This window comes from Ictalurus punctatus, chromosome 17 (assembly GCF_001660625.3).
Source record: "Ictalurus punctatus breed USDA103 chromosome 17, Coco_2.0, whole genome shotgun sequence".
Lineage (NCBI taxonomy): Eukaryota > Metazoa > Chordata > Actinopteri > Siluriformes > Ictaluridae > Ictalurus > Ictalurus punctatus.
Window position 1 is genome coordinate 14,548,395 of NC_030432.2, and position 20,000 is coordinate 14,568,394.

Below are 20,000 nucleotides of genomic sequence, written 5' to 3' on the forward strand. Positions count from 1 at the left end.
ACACATTTTATGGTCAATATAGCTCAAACATCACAGCACACACTTTAACACAGAGTATTGTATATAGTGTATATAGAGGATTACAGTCAAAATATACCAATGCCAGATTTGGTATGAAACCTTGTAATATTTTGGGCTATGTCATGCAAAACCTTATACACAGGTTGGACAGCTGACCTTGCATGAGTGTGTAAAAGGTTCCAGAGGCTGAGAGGTTGGTTGTGACGATGATGTCCTCTTTGCTTGAACCTTCAGCCTGCACCCGCACAGCACCGTCAGAATCAGTGCGGTAGCTGCTCACCCTGCCTGTAGGGTAGGTCACATTCGTCAGCCGCCCGTAACTGTCATACCTGAGGAGGGAGAGAGACAGAAAGCGCCACAGGGAGAGAAAAAGAGACAAACAGAAGAGGTTTAGAGGTCAGGATATTGTGGGAAAACTCGAAAAAGCAACTGGAATATTAGAACAATTCTCCACTTCTTTTTCTCTCACTAGCTTTTGAAGTGACCTCATATAAAACAATACAACATTACTAACACAAACAGGCACTTTTATTATTATTTTGTATTTAAATCATGGAGTGTTGCATTGAATGTTGGTTCCAGCTCACTTTAGAGTTTGAGTTCTGCATATGAGCTTAGTTTATGATAGCACTTACATAACTGCCTCCATACCAACTCAAACACAATAAAAATGCAATAAAAAGCAACACCCAGCTAAACAAAACCCTCTGTCACATCCAAGAGCATCACCATGAAGTCGGCTCTCTTTCAACACCACCCGTCCCTTAAAATTATGAGCGAGCACATCTTCTTCAAGACTTTTATCAGGCGTGCGATTGAAGCCTGTGGGGATCTCGGAAATGTCCTGCTTCTCTAATAACTTTCAAAAACGGAAGTGATGGCTGCAGCTGGTCTGCAGCACCGGCCCCCCTCCTATTCAGTCTCATCAGGCTGAAATGAGAGACAGAAGAGGCAGAGCTGATACTGACGGAAATTTGATCTGATTTGCAGGGTAAAGACGTCTGAGTTATGTGAAGAGTGCTTGGGAGAAACACACAGCATGGTATTAAGTGCAGAACTGAGTTGTCCTCTTTTATTTTCATGAAAAGAAGTAATGGGATAGAAAATACTAGACCTCAGCACTACTTTTCTACACTGACCAAAAGTGCTGGGAATGAGGTGAGCAACAGGATCACAAATGTAATATTTTCATGCTATTAAATACATATACTAGCTCTCAGGCAATTCAGCTCCAGTTAGCCTTACTCCAGCAATGCGACCTGAGTGTCAGGATGTTAATATTATTGAAGTTATTAGACTGAGCTGCGGCCTATATTTTGTCCCAATTCCCTAGCAGGATAAGACAAATGAGTCAGTTGCCATTCCATAAGGCACTAACATGGTACAGTTAATGATTTTAACTCTTGAAACCCATCAGCAATCACATAAGCCTGGTCTTATAAGAGAAAATTTAAAATTTTTTGCATTTCAACCCTAATTTCACTCAAATTGGTCATCTCGCCAGCTCCCACCTATTAGCAAGCTCTCCACTTCATCCAAGACATGTGAAGCTAGCCATGGCACCTTTTCTAAATGCTGCTCGTGGGGCTCAAGTCACAGGGCAGCTGAACACTTGCTGAGGAAAACACTATCTACACTCTGTTGCATACATGGGCTCACAGACATCCATGATTGGTTAGTGTTGCTCTGACTGACAGGGGAAAGAATAACACCATCCCTTGCACCCAGGGCCAATTGTGCTCTGTTGGACTCCCAATCACAGATGGGTGTGACATCATTAGCATTTGACCTTGCAATCTCCCAATGATTTTGATTTTCTGTTGCACCACTAAGGAGGATTGTCCCATTTGGATCTACTGCTGATCCAGGAACCACCACTCCTTTCCAAATTCAGCCTGGACATAACAATGCCTGTTTTTCCTCAATCACTTAAACAGCTCAATCATGTTCAGTGTGCACAGTGGCTTAGTGGTTAGCACATTTGCCTCACACCTCCAGGGTTGGGGGTTCATTTCCCACCTCTGTCCTGTGTGCATGGAGCTTGCATATTATTCCCATGCTTCATGGTCTCCTCCGGGAACTTTCCTAAGACATGCATTGTAGGCTGATTGGCATCTCTAAATTGTCCATGCTGTGTGAATGTATGTGTGATTGTGCCCTGCGAGGGGTTGGCAGAGTGAGCCCCTTGTGCCCCGAGTCCCCTGGGATGGGCTCCAGGCTCCCCGCAACCCTGTATTGGATGAGCGGTACAGAAAAAGGATGGATGGATGATTTAGACCCTTCACTTTTGTTCTCTGTGTTTTGATCCTGTTTTGTCCTGTACTGCTCTGTTCGTTTGACCGTTGCATGTTTTTCAGTATTTTAGTTTGTCAGTATGAATACCAATAACAGTAACTTAATACTCAGGGAAGGTAAAATAAGGTAAACACCCATATCCTGAGAATGGTACATTAAAAAAAGATTCTAAAGATTTCTTCAACAATCCACATTATTCTGTGATCACTGACCTCTTAAGCACTCTGAAAAACAGCTTAGGCTCAGGATGTGTAAGAACTTCTACCTGTTCACACTGTGATGCCTATTAGTATCTCCAAAGCACCTATGCTTCTAAAAAAAAAAAACCCCACACATTTACAAATGAACTCCTTCACACCACTCTCACATGAACGACCTCTGCATCATTGTCTTTGTGTTACTCACTTACTACCCATGCTGACAAAGGTTTCATCCGAGGTCTTAAAACTCAAAATTAGCTTGCGTTTTTGCAAGACTCAAAACTCTATTATAGTGACAAAAACACATCTGCAGCCTCGACAGTACAGAGAGATTCCAATAAAGCTTAATGGAGGGGACAGCTCAGCAGATGCCTTTGTTGTGTTTGCCTCTGTAGCTCTGCATCGAGTCTTGGCACAAATCCTGGCTGACATAGCTAGCACGTGTCCTCAGGCTAACGGGCTTGAAAGGACCTTAATGAATTCAGGTGGTGGCTATGATAAACTCAGAGGGCCTGCACTGTGCACAGGATAGAGTGCATAGATAAATACTGAGATCTGTTCCACCTTAGGTGCATTATGACTGACTTTTTAGGCAGCATTATAACCTTCAAAACTAATTATACAAAAAAAACAAACAAACCCTGCTCTATTTATTAAAAACACCACTTCATGTTGCCTGAGGAGAAGAATGTCTGAGTGAAATTAGACTGTTTAGAAAATCACACAGAGTTAACCATTCCTAATGTTAATTATTGTTTTATCCCCCCATTTCTAATAGCAATTACAGAGCTAATGTGCTTTGTAAACCATTTATTCAAAGGAATCATATGACAGCATGAGTTTTTAATAAAGATATAGTGGGGAGGGGGAAGGTGCCATTGCTATTAGACTATTTGCAATTGATCTGAACAAAGAAATGACACCTGTACAGAGAAAAAAATTACAGCTTCCGTATTATATTTGTCAAGGGGTGATTTTCAGCTTCTTACTAAATGCACTCTCAGAAAGGATGTGTTAATATCGTACACACTTTTTGTGTTATTACTATTTCAACACGTGTTAAATTATCCAATAAATGTGTTAAAAAAAGAAAAAAAAAAGAACATTTCACCAACGCAACACGTGTTAAATTATTGCCGAATCACGTTGCGGACTGTGCTGCCGACGTCATCATTCTGAACTCGCCTCAAATTGAAAGTTCATTGCTTTGAGCTTTCGATTGTGACCGCAGAGTCCTGAGGCGAGGAAACCAAATGACCACAGGTAAGTTAGCGTTCATAACTATTTTGCGTTAATGCTGCTTAAAATTCCGGGCCGAGTCTGTGATATTTAGGCAGGGAGCTCTCGAAAATCTATCCATTGGAAAACAGTAACTCAGCGAGTGATAATTAACTTTACCTATCATGACGGCTTCAAAAGTGGATATCATGTACTGCTTCCTCAGTGTTGGCGTTACACTACTAGTGTCATGTGTTTATTTTGGCTGTGAAATATGGACTGAGGTTATTCTATAATTCTCTGGGTCTGTATCTTATCTGAGGCTCCGATTTAGGGTTAGCTAGCTAGTTAGCTAGTTAGATGCTGTCAGCAATCACAGTAGGGATGAGGGATGCTAACCTAGACGCTCACTTGAGAGGATAACATTACTTTAGCATACAGCTTGCGGTAATGTTAAGACATTCCTGTTCCCTTTTTGAAAGTTAATGATAACGTAGTATTACAGTTGTTCACCATGATTTAAATCACTGATCGTGATTAAAATTTTAGACAAGGCAAGCTGTAGTAATTAGCATTAGTAGGATGAGTTAGGGGCATGTTTCTTCATATCTTCTGCAATTTTTAATGCTGGTTAACAGGTGTAGTCAGTGACTAACAGAACTTAGGTGGCTCACTAATGTTGAGGCCAATGATTATTCACAAAAAAAGATGTTAGGGGTTTAGTTTGTAATGCGTTCCACTATCTCTACTGTAGTGTACGTTAACTTAATTAGGTTGGGCAAAAAAATTGCTAAAGGCGGGAAAATAAATATTAGTAAGTTTGTTAGATTTTCCCGGTGAGTCTATGGCGCCATTTTGTTCGTTAGGAGAGTCACATTTCCAAAATCATACAATTTTTAGCATTCGATAACGCAATTTCACAGTTGAAGCACAAAGGCATTTGTCCATATTTTGTTGCCAACAACTACCCAACACCATTTTTGCTCTTTTACAGCTTTTCAAATGGAAAGGAGTAGGAGATGCATCAACTCCTATTGTTATACCTGTCAAATGTTTTAATGATTTTAATAAACAGCTACGTTTCTATTAACCTTCTTAATTCGCAATTTGAAATCCTAAACTAAAAAAACGGGTAATGGAACTACGTGAATTTCGAGAAAAAAAAAAAACTTTTTCAGACAATTTGACAAAGCAATATTCGAAAAAATGAAATGGGAACACATTTCTCACCTTTAGATCACATGATGTGTCATATGACATAATCACCCTGTACTCTGCACAGGAAGCCAGTTTATAAAGAGCCATGGCTACTCATCAGATCTTGGAGATTCGTCGGCATGTTTAATAGTAATGACTACCGCGAGAGGAGAAAACCAAGATTTAACATTTAATGGAAACGCAGACCATTCGTATTGATGTTTTTATCGCTTTAATTTTGCGCAAAACCACGATAGAAACCCGGCTATTGTCACCCAGATTTCATGTAATTGTTTGTTTATTTTGTGAGCATTTTAGTAAAATGTTAGCATACAAACAAACTGCATTTTAGGATAATTGTAGGGGGGGGGGGGGGGACGTATAAACAACACATCTGTGTTATTTTTGTGTTATTTTTAACACATAGTATGTGTTAAATGCACTAACACACTGATTGTGCTGAAAGCAACACCAAATGTGTTGTCCTTAACTAGACACAGAGGTGTGTTAAAAATGAACACATGATGTATTATTTTTAACACATCTGTTTTAAGAGTGTGTTCATGCAAACTTGCGCAAAAAACATGTCTGAGTACACTGTTGAGAAAAAGCAACAGCCAAGGCTACATAAAATAAAAAAAATTAAAAAAATAAAAATCGTGGAAAGGAACAAGCACGTGACAGATATACACTTTCAACCAGACCTTGAAGGAAAAAAACAAGCTGTTTCATACAGTATATCAGTGCTGTGTGTGTATATAGTGTACAGTATGTGGCTTTACAGGGATCTCTATTGGCAGGCAGAGGTAAGTGTATTGAAGCATAAACAAACGAGGGTGATGTAAAATGCATAAAGAAACTCTCAACTGGGTTGTGCTTTGGTTTATATATTGATTTTACTCTGTGGCACTAAGATCTAGTAACACAGCAAAGAAAGAATGTGAATATGCTGTCTATGGACGATTGTACAACTTTGCACAAGAAATGTTCATTACTGTTTAAGATGTATATTTGCATCAGGAGATATTATGGCACTCGGACAAAGTTGATATTTTCATAAATGTATAAAAGAGAAAATAGAAGAAAAATAGGGAAATGGTTCCATGTTACTGGGAAAATACTCTCATGAAACCACAAGTTAGCATTTTACAATTCACCCACATAAAAAAACTAAACAACAACAACAAAAAAAACCTAAACTAAAGCACAGGAACATATTAAACCCCAGAATATAAAACAGACTGGAACTATTTAGCCTCATCTAAAGTAGCTGTGAAACCCAATACGTTCCCTGCACAGAGGCGGATTTAATTGAGCATATTTATTTGCCCATGTCCCAATTTCAGCTTTGATCTGTTAGCGTAGCCATGGCAACTTGAGCCACAGCCAAATCTCTTGCCAAAGTGTGGCCTGGTTGCACAATCTGACTCACTGCACTGTCCAGATACCAATGAGTTCTGACGTATAATCACACATCAGCCAGTCTTGGGTCATAAAGTAGCAGGGCTACAAGTAATGACTTCTTTGATAATCACTGACTGCTTTCATTAATAATTAATTCTCTTTCTGAGTCTTCAGTTAAAGGCTTTCTCGTCAACATGAATATCTATAATATCTAAAATATTATTTGTGCTATGAATCATATCTAAAGCTGTCAACCCTTCTACATGCTCAGCATTCTTCCATGAATGGCGAGGATTTTCTTGCCTAGTAACTGACTCTTCAGCAAAGTTCCTGTGGCGTTGTACTGTCGCAACAGAAGACAGAAATGTAGCATGCTTTCACATATGCAGCATTCAGTGCATTTGAATCTAACCCTGGTGTCTTTTCTTTGATGAGGTTCATTCAGACAGGTGAGAACACTGGAATCACACTTGGGTGTGGACCAAAATTAGCAGTCTGAGACAGGCTCTTTGAGGAGTTCTCTCTGTGCTTCCAATCAGTCTCTTATCTAGTATTGGAGTGTCGGCTCCATGTTCTCTGTGTGTGATTTTTGTACTTTCTATATGTACGTGCTTAGTAAAGGTTTGTCCATATTTAACTCTCTAATTTGGACTCTGCAAATTGACTAATAGGTGTGAAAGCACCCTTATACTGTATGATCTAGAGTCTAGACACAAAGCAGTACAAACTTTGGAGATGTAGAAGCAGATACATATGATAAAACTGGTCTGGTCTATAGTAGTCCAAGGTGAAAACCCTGGGCTCTAACCACTATGTACTATTTCCAGCTGAGTACTATTTTTTTTTTTTTAAAGTATTGCAAAGCTACATGGCACTACTTAGTCTTTTCCAACAGCTTATGAAACATGTATCAGTAATATATTGATATAGCATATTTTCAGCTACTTTCTTTTCACATGGCTTCATATGCACAGCTGTTGTGCTCCTGTGCCAAGCAAGAACAGCGTATTTTTTCTTCAACGGTCCTTCCAGAAGATTTCACATTAGCTCCTATACTTTCACAGATTTCCCTTGCACACTACAGCTCTGCTTTACATATTTTCAAATCTCCTCTGTCTTTAACGCATCATTTTATATTATGTCAATATTTACAGTGCATCAATGTCACTGATGTGTTGTTGCAGCCCTACAAATTACTGCCACTCAGAAATGTATAAAAGACTGTATATTACTTACTCATAGAAAGTTGTCCACCCATCTTCATTGCTCTTTGTGGCCAGCAGTCCTGAGTTCCCATGGTAGGTCATCATGGCTATCTCTTGGCCCTGGGCACCGACACTCTTGAGGGCATTATTAGTCCCAATGGTGAACCAAAATGTTTGGGTGTCTGGGGTCATGAGCCAGAGAGGCAGTCCTGTAGTGTCCCTGTGAATGGTCACCTTGTTCTTGTTCTTGTCTGTGATGGTACTCAGGTCCCCTGCTCCTGAATAAGTCAGGTTATACAGGTAGTCACCTGTGGTTAGGCTCTGGGTGAAAATGTGACTGCCATTGGTGTCAAACAAGTAGAGTTCATCATCCATGGGTGATGACACCTCATACATGTTAAGAGGATTGAGGTAAGGTTTGTTCTGCCGTACATAACGTATCCGGATATTGCCCAGATCAGCGATGAAGAGCTCTCCGTCAGGCGAAACTGCCAGCGATGATGGTGAGTTGAGCTTTGCATGTTTGGCATAGCCATCATCTCCTGAATAACAGTCACAGTTGGGGTCATTCTTACAATCGCAGCCACTTGGGGCACCAGCGACCAGAGAGATCTCTCCATTGGTGGAAACTTGTCTCACTCGATTTATCTTCTTGTCATCAGATTCTGAGATGTACAGGATGCCATTGTGGGACACGGCCAACGCGTTAGCGGATTCCAGAGTGGCATGGACGGCGACTTTGCTCACCAGGAAGTGGTCAAGGCCGGGCACCTGGCAGTGCATGGGCCGACCGGCTACGATCCTGACCTGGTGGTTCTCTGAGATCTGCAGCACCACGTTATTATCCAACACATAGAGTGAATTGTCCATTGGACTCACAGCTAGGTCAGTGGGCCATTCCAAACGTACCTGTGAGAAGACACGAAAGCAGACACAGTTAGTTTGCAATTTTTTTTTCACTAATCGAAAAACCCTTTTCTTAGCCTTCACACAGGAATATCCGAATGAAGTTCAGTTATGACGGAAAGAAGCTAAATTAAGTTTGGAAATGATTTCACCCCAGCAATTAGGGATTCAGGTGCTGATTACAGGATAACAAGATAGTGAAGTCACCAAAAAAAAATCTTGTTTTTTTTTTTTCAGTTCCATGGTGGGAAGGAGCAACAGAGTATGATTATAAACAGTAGAAAGGAACCCAACTGTGAGTGCCCTCTTAGGGGTAGAATATGAAAGATCTTATTTCAGTAGTGGTCATGGCATGGTTGCTTGATTAAAAGATGTTTTTAATGTACTGGGTGAAAAAAATCAAAAACAAGCCAGCATGCTGTGTAGTCTATTAAAAGAAGACCTTAAAAGCAGCAAATTGATTTGGATGCATCAAATAGGACAAATCATTTTTTCTCAGAAGAAAGAGAAATGTCAGGATAAGCACTGCACAGCATCTGGCAAAAAACAACAACAACAAAAAAAACTTCCTCCCATCACCAATCTACTGTGCAAATTTGTGAAAAATGGCAAAGTGAATCATGTGCATACATTATCGTTTCTATAGTAACTCAATCACAGGGACTTATATGGCGAAGACTCTACATAATCTAAACCTAATAAAGAATAGAAAAAAACTGTTATTTAACAAGTTATGATATATAATCCTTGATATATTGAAGCTTTCTGCAAGGAGCTATTTATTTAACATTTCTGGAAAGAGTCTCCAGTCTCAGTGCTTTGTAATGGTCAGTAAGTTTTCAGTCATGGGAGACTATTCAGTACTAAGAACTTTGTGGTTTTTGGTTTCTTGGTAACATGACAAGCTACGTTAGTTTTTTTGGTCTAAAAAGTGAGAGAATGACTGATTATAACTGCTACAACACAAGTAGTAACAGGAACTAACCTGTTTTTTGACTGTTCCACAACATTAAATGCAACTATAAATGGATAAAAATAATGCCATTCCATTATTAATCAAATTAATTACACAAATTACTGGGTAAAATCAGTGAGAAGGTGGTGTGATGCAGTCTGATGAGAAGCTGAGTTACAGTTATCAGCCTGAAGTTGATTATTATCCTATAAAGCACTTTCATTCCTTAATAATAAACTACCACTCGGGAGTGTTTTTGAATCTCAGAGAACCTTCTCAGTCTCAGGAGGGACTTAGTTGGTTGGTTCTGTGATGACATACAGTATTATGTAGCATACACATGAATTTCAAGTCCTTAATCTAGAGCTTGCGCTGCAGTGTAAAAACATTCACTTTCACGGGCGTTATAGACTGTGTTTTGGTCAGAGTGGCCAAAACTGGTCTTTTTCTGCCAGTGTAATCTCAGTAGTTTAAAAGACGTAACAAAAGGCAGTGCTTATAACAGGACCCACCCACACACATACATACATAAATAACCCTCCCCATGTACAGTATCACTTCACAGCTGTGTTGCGTCCATGAATCATTTATTGAGGCATCTGGGTTTATATAAGACCCATTACAAGTCTGTGGCCCATGTGGACAGTTGGCATGGGGAATGTCTCCTATTTCTATCAGCAGCTGTATTAGTATGGAATGAAGACAGGGACCTTTTCTTAAAATCCATTCCTTGTCAACGGACCTGGATAAATATTTCATGAGGTTATGTGTGTGGGTGGGAATTCAGTATAAAAGCCTTAGATGGCTTTAAACACTGATGCAAAGGGACACACGCATACACTATATGGCCAAAAGTATGTGGACATCTCAGTATTATACATCCCATTCCTAAACCATGGACGCTAATATTGAGTTGTTCCCCCTTTGCCATTGTAACAGGCTCCACTCTTCTGAGAAGACTTTCCACTAGATTCTGAAGTGTGGCTGAGGGGATTTGTGCCAGTTCAGCCAAAAGAGTGCTAGAGGTCGGGCAGAGCGAGGAGGCCTGGTGAACAGTCAGTGGTCCAATTCATTACAAAGGTGTTGAGTGGGATTGAGGTGAGGGCTCTGTGCAGGCCACTGGAGTTCTCCAACACCAATCTTGGCAAACCCTCTCTTCTGTCCTCGCTTTGTATACAGGGGCATTGTCATGCTGGAACAGGTTTGGACCCCTTAGTACTAGTGCAAGAAAATTGTAAAGCTACAGCATACAAATACACTCTCATATCGGTGTTATGGTCATGGTGTCCACATACTTTTAGCCATATTGTGTATACACACACTCTCGCCTCTTTAAGCCACATATGATAAAATTAGGGATGCACCGAAATGAAAATTCTTAGTCGAAACCGAATATAATGGAAAAACTTGGCTGAAAGCCGAAGGCCGAATACCGAACACGTTTTTTCGCATTTTTTCCAGTTATTTTGCCATTTTTTTCACCATTGCATAAATTAAATAGTCAAAATGTGCTTTTTACCATTTTGTCTTGCTTTTCAAAAAAAAAAAATCAATTACAAAAACTACAATTTCAAAATATTTATTTAACACTGAACATTTTCTTTTCATTCCAGCAGGTAAAGGCTACCAACGAGGCACAATATAACTTTAAATAAATAAATAAATAAATAAATAAAATAAAAATATTTTTATTTGGTCATCCTTGAGTCCCCCTTGAATAGCCTATGTTAGGCCTATAACTGACTGGTGAAAGAATGGAACACTCTGTAGCCTACAACAAAATGTGCATTAAAGAGTGCAAAAAATGGTTCTATACGGCTGATTATATTGAGGATATATACCGCTTGCATCACTGTACACCTCGCGTGTTATAGTAGATATAGTATAGTTAGATACGTTGTTAATGTTATGCTCCCTTAAATAAATACGTCTTTACCTGCTTCTGTACTCTACTCCCTTACGTCTCGCGACATGACAGAATACTCCGGAACAGAAACAAAACAAACGCACGTGTCCACAGTAAACAATGTCACGGTTGTCAACATCCGAAGAGCATGCACTCATGCATGTAGCTCGTGCATGTACGCGCCCCCTCATCGCTCCAAGCGCGCTGCCAGAAGTGGAGGTTGTGAAATTCGCGCATCTCACTCTGGTTGCTAGGCTATTTGGAGCGTCATCAAACACGTCATTGTTCGGTCAAATTTATTTGGCATTTTCAAGTATTCGGCCAAACACCGAAAATGCTTTTTTTTGGCTATTTTCGGCCGAATAATTTCGGTTGCCGAACATTCGGTGAATCCCTATATAAAATGCAGAATACATGACAGGTGTCTTTAACCGAAAATGTCTGGGAAAATGTTTTTGACCTTGTCTGAAATCACAAATCTATATTTATGTCTACAGGCTAGCTCACATCTTCAAACAGGGATGTACTGGACTCAATGTCCAGAATAATGCAATAATTATCCACATTAACCATCTAACGCCTTGTTAAGTATCAGAGAATGCTGCTGGCAATATTTCTCACCAAAGTGCTAACTGTTTAGTTAAAAACCGGTTCTCCGGTTTCCTCCCCAAGTCCAAAGACATGCTGGTAGGCTGATTGGTATGTCCAAAGCGTCTGTAGTGTATGAATGGGTGTGTGAATGTGTATGTGATTGTGCCCTGCGATGGATTGGCACCCCGTACAGGGTGTACCCCGCCTTGTGCCCGATGCTCCCTGGGATAGGCTCCAGGTTCCCCGTGACCCTGTAGGATAAGCGGTATAGAAGATGGATGGATGGATGGATGGAACATGCAAAGATCACAGCTAATCTGAGAGCCAGAGAATTGCAAAGATAAAAAAACATGGCCTACTGAATGAATAACCATAGTCTAGAAAATCTTAAAAACATAAGTTTGACAACAAGGTATGAGAAGAGGATAAAAAGTAGCCTGGAAAAGTGTTGCAGAAGGGAGTACAGAAAGTACATGAAGCAGCGGGCGGTGAGCTGCCCGTGAATTTTTATAATGGATGCTTTTTACTGTCTGAGTGTCTGTGGCAGGAATGAGTGTGATTTGTCATCACGGCTGAGGGTTTTCAGAAGTTTCAGCATATTGGTGTGAGTAAGTGCTTGTGAGTGTCTACATGTCTGTCTGTGTGTGTGTGTGTGTGTGTGTGTGTGTGTGTGTTCAGTTATGCGTTTGCCAAAGGGAAGAGGGAGGAGAGAGAGGCAAAAAAGAAAAAAAGAGATGGTGTGCATGTGTCTGATATGTCAGGATGTCTCAGGATGACTGCATGTATCTGTGTGTATGTGTTAGGACATCTGAGTGTGTGTATGTGTATTTCAGGGGAGCTCAGTGTCTCAGAGGAACAGGGGTGGGCAGCTGTAGGTCGTATATACAACGCTCAGCATCCTTCCTGTAAAATAAAGCCTCTCTTACTCTGGCAACTGAGGCATATTGATGGTAATCAGGACACACATATGCGCACACACACATACACACGCTCACACTCAGGGGGAGCCAGGAAGAAAAAAGCAGAGTTGACATATGAACATGCTATACTACTCAAGGATCAGAGTTAATATTACCGAGACTGTTCTGCCTACTCTCTAACTGTATTATGGCTTATACAAATTGGATTGTAAAGGGGGTCTTGTAAAAAGGTGCTCACATTCAGTAGACTCTCAATTAAGACTCTCTTCCAGGTCATTTGTGCTTTCATTAGCACAGACGCAGCCCTAACATTCGTGCTAAAGAGGCTGAAATAGAAACGACCCAAAGATTTCACAAATCAAATATCACAGCTTGGACACTTCCTCGATGGAAACTATTTTTGGAAGAATGTTCCATGTTTCCACAAATTACAGCAAGCGCCTTCAGTCATGTAGTTCAGAGGTTAAGGGTGAGTTTTTTCTTAAGATGTGAAATTGTACCTGCGTTTTTATCCAACCTAAAATGGATCAATTATGTTGTTGTTGGTGTCGTTATGTGAGCAGTCAACTGTTTTTAGCTTTTACAGTTTTCCCCAGGGTTGTATGTTTAGACCAATTAAAGCTTTTAAAGCTATATTCAAATTAATAAATATCATTCTCATTAACAAATATGCCTATTTTGAACAAAACTGTTGAGGAAGGAAACTCTTGGTACTCTTATGATACTAAGAGTTATACTGCATTCCAGTAATAGCACAATTAATTCATACATTGGCTGAACATTTCTTACAGGTCTAAGATCACATTTAAATTAGCTTTTTGTACTATTGGGCATATTGAATCTTTTATTTATTTTTTTAATGATATGCTCACTAAGCCATATAATAAAAGGTTGCTTATAAATCCTAAGTGGTCTAAACCTATTAACCCTTTTAAGTACTCAGGACTCATTTTTTCACTTTACTACCCACATGGAGAGATTTTCCTCCATACAGACTCTATAAATCTTTTTTTTTTTTTGTACATTCAGTGAAGCAGTTCATTAACCAGCATCCAAAAAAATGTTAAAAACATGTAAAAATGTTCATTAAATGGTTGTGAATAAATTCAGAATAATAAATTCTTCCTATTTTGCAATTTATAATCTCAGCCTTTCATGATAAGTAGTAATAAAAATTAAATCCAATCTACTTCAAACTGGAATGATCTCTTACAACATACAGTTTGTTATTAACTATAATTACTACAAAGTAAGGGGGTTAAGCAGAGCTTTCTGTTTTTTCCCCCCTCTGGTGCCAGACCCTATCATGTCCCTAATGGAAGCCACTATGCCTCTAGAGAGCAGCGTGTCCTTGCCTGGGGTGACTGTTAGCATTTGGTGTGGGTGGCAGTCTGCTGGGTGCTCATGCTGCTATATATGTCGCGAATGCTCAGACAGCAACCAGGCAATGTGTTTATTTTGTCCTGTGACAGGGCCACACTGCAGTATGATGATTCACAAAGCGGAGGAGTATACCTGTGAGATGTCCATCACGGAGTCACAGCTCAAGGGACGTGCCGAGGTCAGGTCGTTGAAGCCTAGCAGCGTGGAGATGATTCCGTTCTGATCGATTCGACGGATCATGGTGCCATCGACGAAGAAGATGGTGCCATATTTGTCCACGGTAATGCCTAGAGTAGAGGATGAAAAAAAAAAAGAGGGAAATGCATCTCAGACACTCAGTTTTGCCTCCAACACAAATGATGTGTTCAAAATGTAAAGTGCTGCCTAGGAATTGAGTAATCTTTGAAATATATGTTTGTATAAAATGTTGCCTTTAGAAATCCCTACTGATTTGTGAAAGTTTTTGAAGGCAGAATAAAGGTATCCTGGGCTGTCCTAATTATCCCATATTTCTGTACTATTGCGCAGGCATTCTGACCAGTCTGAGAAAACCAAACTGAACTAAACTAAAAACAAACCAACCCAAACAAAACCCAAACCAAACTAAACCAAGCCAAAGCAAACATCAGAATTTCCTAGCATCGTTGAGTACAATTAGAGTATAACTATATATTACTATTTGTTTATTTGTCTATTTGTTTTAACTCAGTGTTATTTTCTGACAAGAAATAACTAGTGTAGTCACTGAACATTTGTTCCTTTTTTCCTATATAGGCTAATCGACTTCTAAGGTTCTGAGGTTAGAGCTTATTAGTGTATGTCAGAATCTTGGCAAAGTCATGACATATGCTGCCTTTTATTTCCTTACACATTTATAACTGTCAAACTACTGGCTTTTATGATTTTATGATACAACATAGGCAGCAAGGCATCAGTTAAGTTGCCTTCTATTTTGGACACACTCAACCTTTGAGAAAAAAGGGAGACCAATCCCAAGTAAAGCTGATCGGTCTGTTTGGGTGTTATTATAAATTATTAGATCCTGTGTTAAGATGAAGGTAACGAGACAAAGTGGTTGTTCAAAGAACAACGTCTGCTTAATGGTGCACTCACACACACATACATATATATCCATCCATCCATCTTCTACCGCTTACTCCTTCTTCAGGGTCACGGGGCACCTGGAGCCTATCCCAGGGAGCATCGGGCACAAGGCCGGGTACACCCTGGACAGGGTGCCAGTCCATCGCGGGGCACAATCACATACACACTCACAGACAGCCATTCATACACTACGGACACTTTAGACACGCCAATCAGCCTACCATGCATGTCTTTGGACTGGGGGAGGAAACCGGAGTACCCGGATTGAACCCCCGCAGCACGGGGAGAACATGCAAACTCTGCACACACAGGGCCCCAGCGGGAATAGAACCCCGGACCCTGGAGGTGTGTGTGTGTGTGTGTGTGTGTGTGTGTGTGTGTGTGTGCACATAGCAGATGTATGTTAAGCAGATGCACTCCTAAGGTGCATCTCAAAAAAATATCATGAAAAGAGATACTGGATTTTTGATTTCCACATCTGCTTTACAGACACACACACACATATGTGTGTATAATATATATATATATATATATGTGTGTGTGTGTGTGTGTGTGCATGTATGTATGTTAAGCAGATGTGGAAATCAAAAATCCAGTATCTCTTTCCATGATATTGTTTTGAGATGCACCTTAGGAGTGCTAATGAATGTGTATATATAACACAATGCTGACAAAGAAAGACTGAGACAGCAAGAGAGAGATGAGATGTGATCACAAAGATATAAGAAAGCCTGTGATCAGGTGATTAATCAATCATATAACAGTCAGAAATAGGTGTGGCCAGCTATAACACCCCGTGTCTGTAATCAGCGGCTTTTGTAGCAAAAGCTTTTTTTTTGATAAATACACAACACATTGCCCATGCACCATCGATCTGAAATCTTGAGAGAGAAAATATCATTATACCTATATTTCTGGAAATGGAGGGAAGCATTGATCTGGGCTGTAAAACGAAAGCTCTTTCAAGATGCCTGCACTGCCTCTTCCATCCTAAATAGCCCCACAACTCCAATGAACAACCCAGAGCACTAAACATCCACCGCTCAGTACTGGACGACCCTCCATCTCCAGCCTGTGATGGATGATGGCTGTATAATTTGGCCTTGCACTGCAAGTTTTGCTAACAATTTCAGGCTGAATGCTGGAAGGTGATATTATGCAGTCCAGATAGTTTCTAATCTGCATCTCATATAATTTCAATACAGAGGAGGATATTTTGAGCACCTGTGATAAACACAGCATAATACAGTGTGTCAACAATGTATTTCACTAAAATGCGATAGATACCAATATGACTATAGGTCTATGTAAATATGCTAAAATATTTATGAAATCATGAATATTTCTTTTTTAGTGTGCTTTAGAGCAAGCATTTTCAGAGAGCTGTAACTAAACAGTGAAGCAGGGCATCTCTCCAAGAGCCATAATCAAGATTTTACATAATGCCTTTACAGAAAAGCTGTCAGCAGCTTAAGTTATGTTCAAACCAGCAGGCTAAGTATGTTTTCTTCACATATCTGGTCTAAGCAGGAAAGATTTTCTTAAGTCGGAAGGCAAAGAATAACATAAAATCTGACTTTTCCAATCAGATTTAAGATATTTTTATGTTATTCTTTGCCTTCCGACTTAAGAAAATCTTTCCTGCTTAGACTTTTCCAATCAGATTTAAGATATTTTTATGTAGTTATAAAACCAATTCTTTAGATTGTCCTCTGGATAAACCCATAAAGGTTCAACAGTTTTCCCTTTCAGAAGATTCCAATTAAATCAAATAAAAAACAGCCACAGCTGGACAACCTTTCTTCTTAGAGTGAGTGGTGACCATGCAAAACAAATGTTATAAGAACAGCTACCTGGGTCACAGCTCTAGCCTACAGCATTTTATTGCTAAATAATGTGGCTAACAGTAAGTAAGCATCTTTCTAACTGGTTATGTTTTGTTTGTTGCTAGCATTGCTCAGTTGACTTTCTGATATATATTTTTTCATGTAAATGCTTGCTGACATCTCTGTGGTGAAATAGTATAATGGTGAAATCTCACCTCTGGGGTTAGTTAGAGTTGCCTCTACAGCCTTGCCTCCGTCCCCACAGCGTGTCTCATCGTAGGGAAGACATTGGTCCCCTGTCCCCGCCACCAGCTCCAGGTTCTTAGCCACATCCTTCACCATGTTTAGAGACTTCACCTTGAACACCTTCCTACTGCTGGTGTCTGACAGGTACAGAGCTCCTGACACTGGACTCGTGGCCAGGTAGTACTTGTGGGCTGGACTGTTACTATATACAAACAAAATAAATAAATAAATAAATAAACAAACAAACAAATAAATAAATGTTGGCAAACATCATTTGCATTTGTGTCATATGAATGCATGTGTCATGATTGTAGAGAGAAATCTCTACACAATAAGATATAGTATTTGTAGCATGTTCTCCACACATTCCTAACAGTGGAACTGATATCGCTGTAGGTATAATCACAGTCACGTTCAGACCTGGTAAGCAGATGTTCACACCATATGTAAAACCCATGATGGAGAAATACAGTGCATACGTGCCAACTTCAGAATCCTAACCCAATTACATTCCAGCATTTCAGCTGTCACAGACAGTCGTGTGATGTTTATTGCATTCATATTCAATATGTGCATCACTGTTAAACAATCAAATGTAGGCTTTTCCCATGCTGGGTAAAACCTCCAGGTGGCTAATGTGTTGTCAGTGCATACAGGTAGGTGGGCTGCCAATTTCCCATGAGAGGAATGCTTTCTTATAGAGATATATATGGTCTGAGGTCTGTTAACTTAACATTATACATTTTCAAACAGAAATGGCATACTGCTCAACAAATAGCCCATTATACAAAAGAGTCAAGTTGTCACAGCCATCTCTCACATCCACACAGGGGCTCGCCAAAATCAATGCCTGACAAAATAGCTCCAATCAAGTTGGAGTGAGAATGCCAGCTACCTGCTGAAACACAGACTTTACTCAGGTATTTGCTGCTGGTCCTCCCCTCTGCAAGCTAATCAAATAAAGAAGGCAAGGCACCTGCACTGCAATTTAAAGTTTCAGGAAATCACGTTGGCTAATTGTGTGTTGGCGTGCTGCTGGGCACTTCAACTGATGTGGACTCAAAAACCAAAAGTGTCTAATGCAGTCTTTCACCCTAACTCTGGGGTAGTTAATGCCAGGCCTGGAGGGCTGAAGTTAAGCACAATTTGCCCATTTTCCCTGCTCAAAGACACAAGATTACTAGGCAAGGTTTTATAGCCAGCTTCCAGTCCTTCAGGAATGTAATGGGCCACCCGATTGTACCCTTTCATTGAAATTCACTGTGGCCTTTAAGAAAAATATATACATTTTTGGTTGCCCAAAATGGGGAAGCAGCATGAGAAAACACAATGAAGTGATGAAAAAAATAAACTCTGAAAGAAAGACCATACTTGTAACTCTACCTTCTTTCTAGTTAACGTAGTTTAACATGGTTTCTCCTATTTATTCTCAAGTTTCAAAATCACCACCTCCTCATCTACTACAACTACTGTTTAGCAGCCACCAAATTCAGGTCCACAATAACTCCCCAAGATCAGTTGAAGGCATGGTCTGCACTTGATGTTTGGTTCATAGTGACTTGATCTGTTTTAGTGTTCTTTGGTGGGTCTTGACAGAAGTGCTTATCTCCACATGAACACAGTAAGAAAGGTCAGGATGAGAGACATGCTTTAAGAGAGTTAAAAAGGTCAAGAGTCAGAAAAGATCACAATGCTGAGAAAAGATTTGCTCTTTTCTAGTGTCTGTCCTGGTGAAGCAGGCAATGGTGACCTAAATATAGCTTATGTTATAGGGCTTCAAGACAGTGCTTTCTTGCTACACATCATTAATGATAATAACTTATCTGTCTAAGAAGCAGAACTCTAGATTTATTCTTTGCAATCCCTGAATATCGCTTAGGGTGTAGGCAGCCTTGCCAAAGCCCAAGACGAAAGAAGCGAATCTGTCCTATTGCCAACTCCAATTTGTTATGCGGAATGACAACTGACCTTCTGCTGCATGCTTGGACACAGGCTGCTCCAGCTGACCTGAGGGCAGAAAGTCCTCTCTGCCTCCAATGACCACACTGACTGATGACCTCCATTTGGAAAAGAGGTAAGTAAGGGTTTGTCACAAAAAGATTCGGCCTTGGTTTCTCAAAGATCAGCAGGGAAGTGTCCAGTTGGCAAGCTGACTTTGTTCTTTCACTTCCCTGAAGTTCAAATGGTATACAGCAACACTGGTTGCTGTACCGCACATGGTTTTCCCATCATGCTCTTTTAATGCGAGGAATACATCCTAAATTTGTGGACTCTCTATTCCGTTCCAGTTTCAGGGGGATAATTGGATTTCACAATGGGTCATCGTGATGATGAATAGTAGCTCGGGCAGAGAAGGGACACCTTATTGATGGTCACAGCACATGGCAGTGAGGTCTCACACACACACAATCTCACTCTCACACACTCAGCCTCACATACACATTAACACATGAACACCAATTGACACTGCTCACATTTCTACATTCTCCCAGTTTAACAATGATTATAGCCATTGTGACATTCTTTCAAATAACATTCTAAAAAAAGGGGGTTCCAACCTGAATGGTTCATTGGTTTATTCCCCTGGGAGTTCAATTAATGGTTATTTGTAGAACCCTGAAAC

At 40.1% G+C, this 20,000-nt stretch overlaps 1 protein-coding gene and 1 long non-coding RNA gene across 2 annotated transcripts in view; one reads left to right on the top strand and one right to left on the bottom strand.

Annotated features, from left to right (window-relative positions):
- The window catches only part of tenm4 (teneurin transmembrane protein 4), a 220,114-nt gene that overhangs the window by 23,102 nt on the left and 177,012 nt on the right, over window positions 1–20,000 (bottom strand). Inside the window, exons 25-28 of the mRNA XM_053687323.1 lie at window positions 17,347–17,579; window positions 14,334–14,488; window positions 7,572–8,449; window positions 178–350 (exon numbers count right to left, since the gene is read on the bottom strand). Of these exons, the coding sequence (XP_053543298.1) occupies window positions 178–350; window positions 7,572–8,449; window positions 14,334–14,488; window positions 17,347–17,579 (1,439 nt within the window). The remainder of the gene's footprint in view (window positions 1–177; window positions 351–7,571; window positions 8,450–14,333; window positions 14,489–17,346; window positions 17,580–20,000) is intronic.
- Window positions 3,678–14,710, top strand: LOC108278334 (uncharacterized). Its single transcript, XR_001815313.3, has 2 exons — window positions 3,678–3,779; window positions 14,291–14,710. It is a non-coding gene; the product is annotated as an uncharacterized LOC108278334 (long non-coding RNA).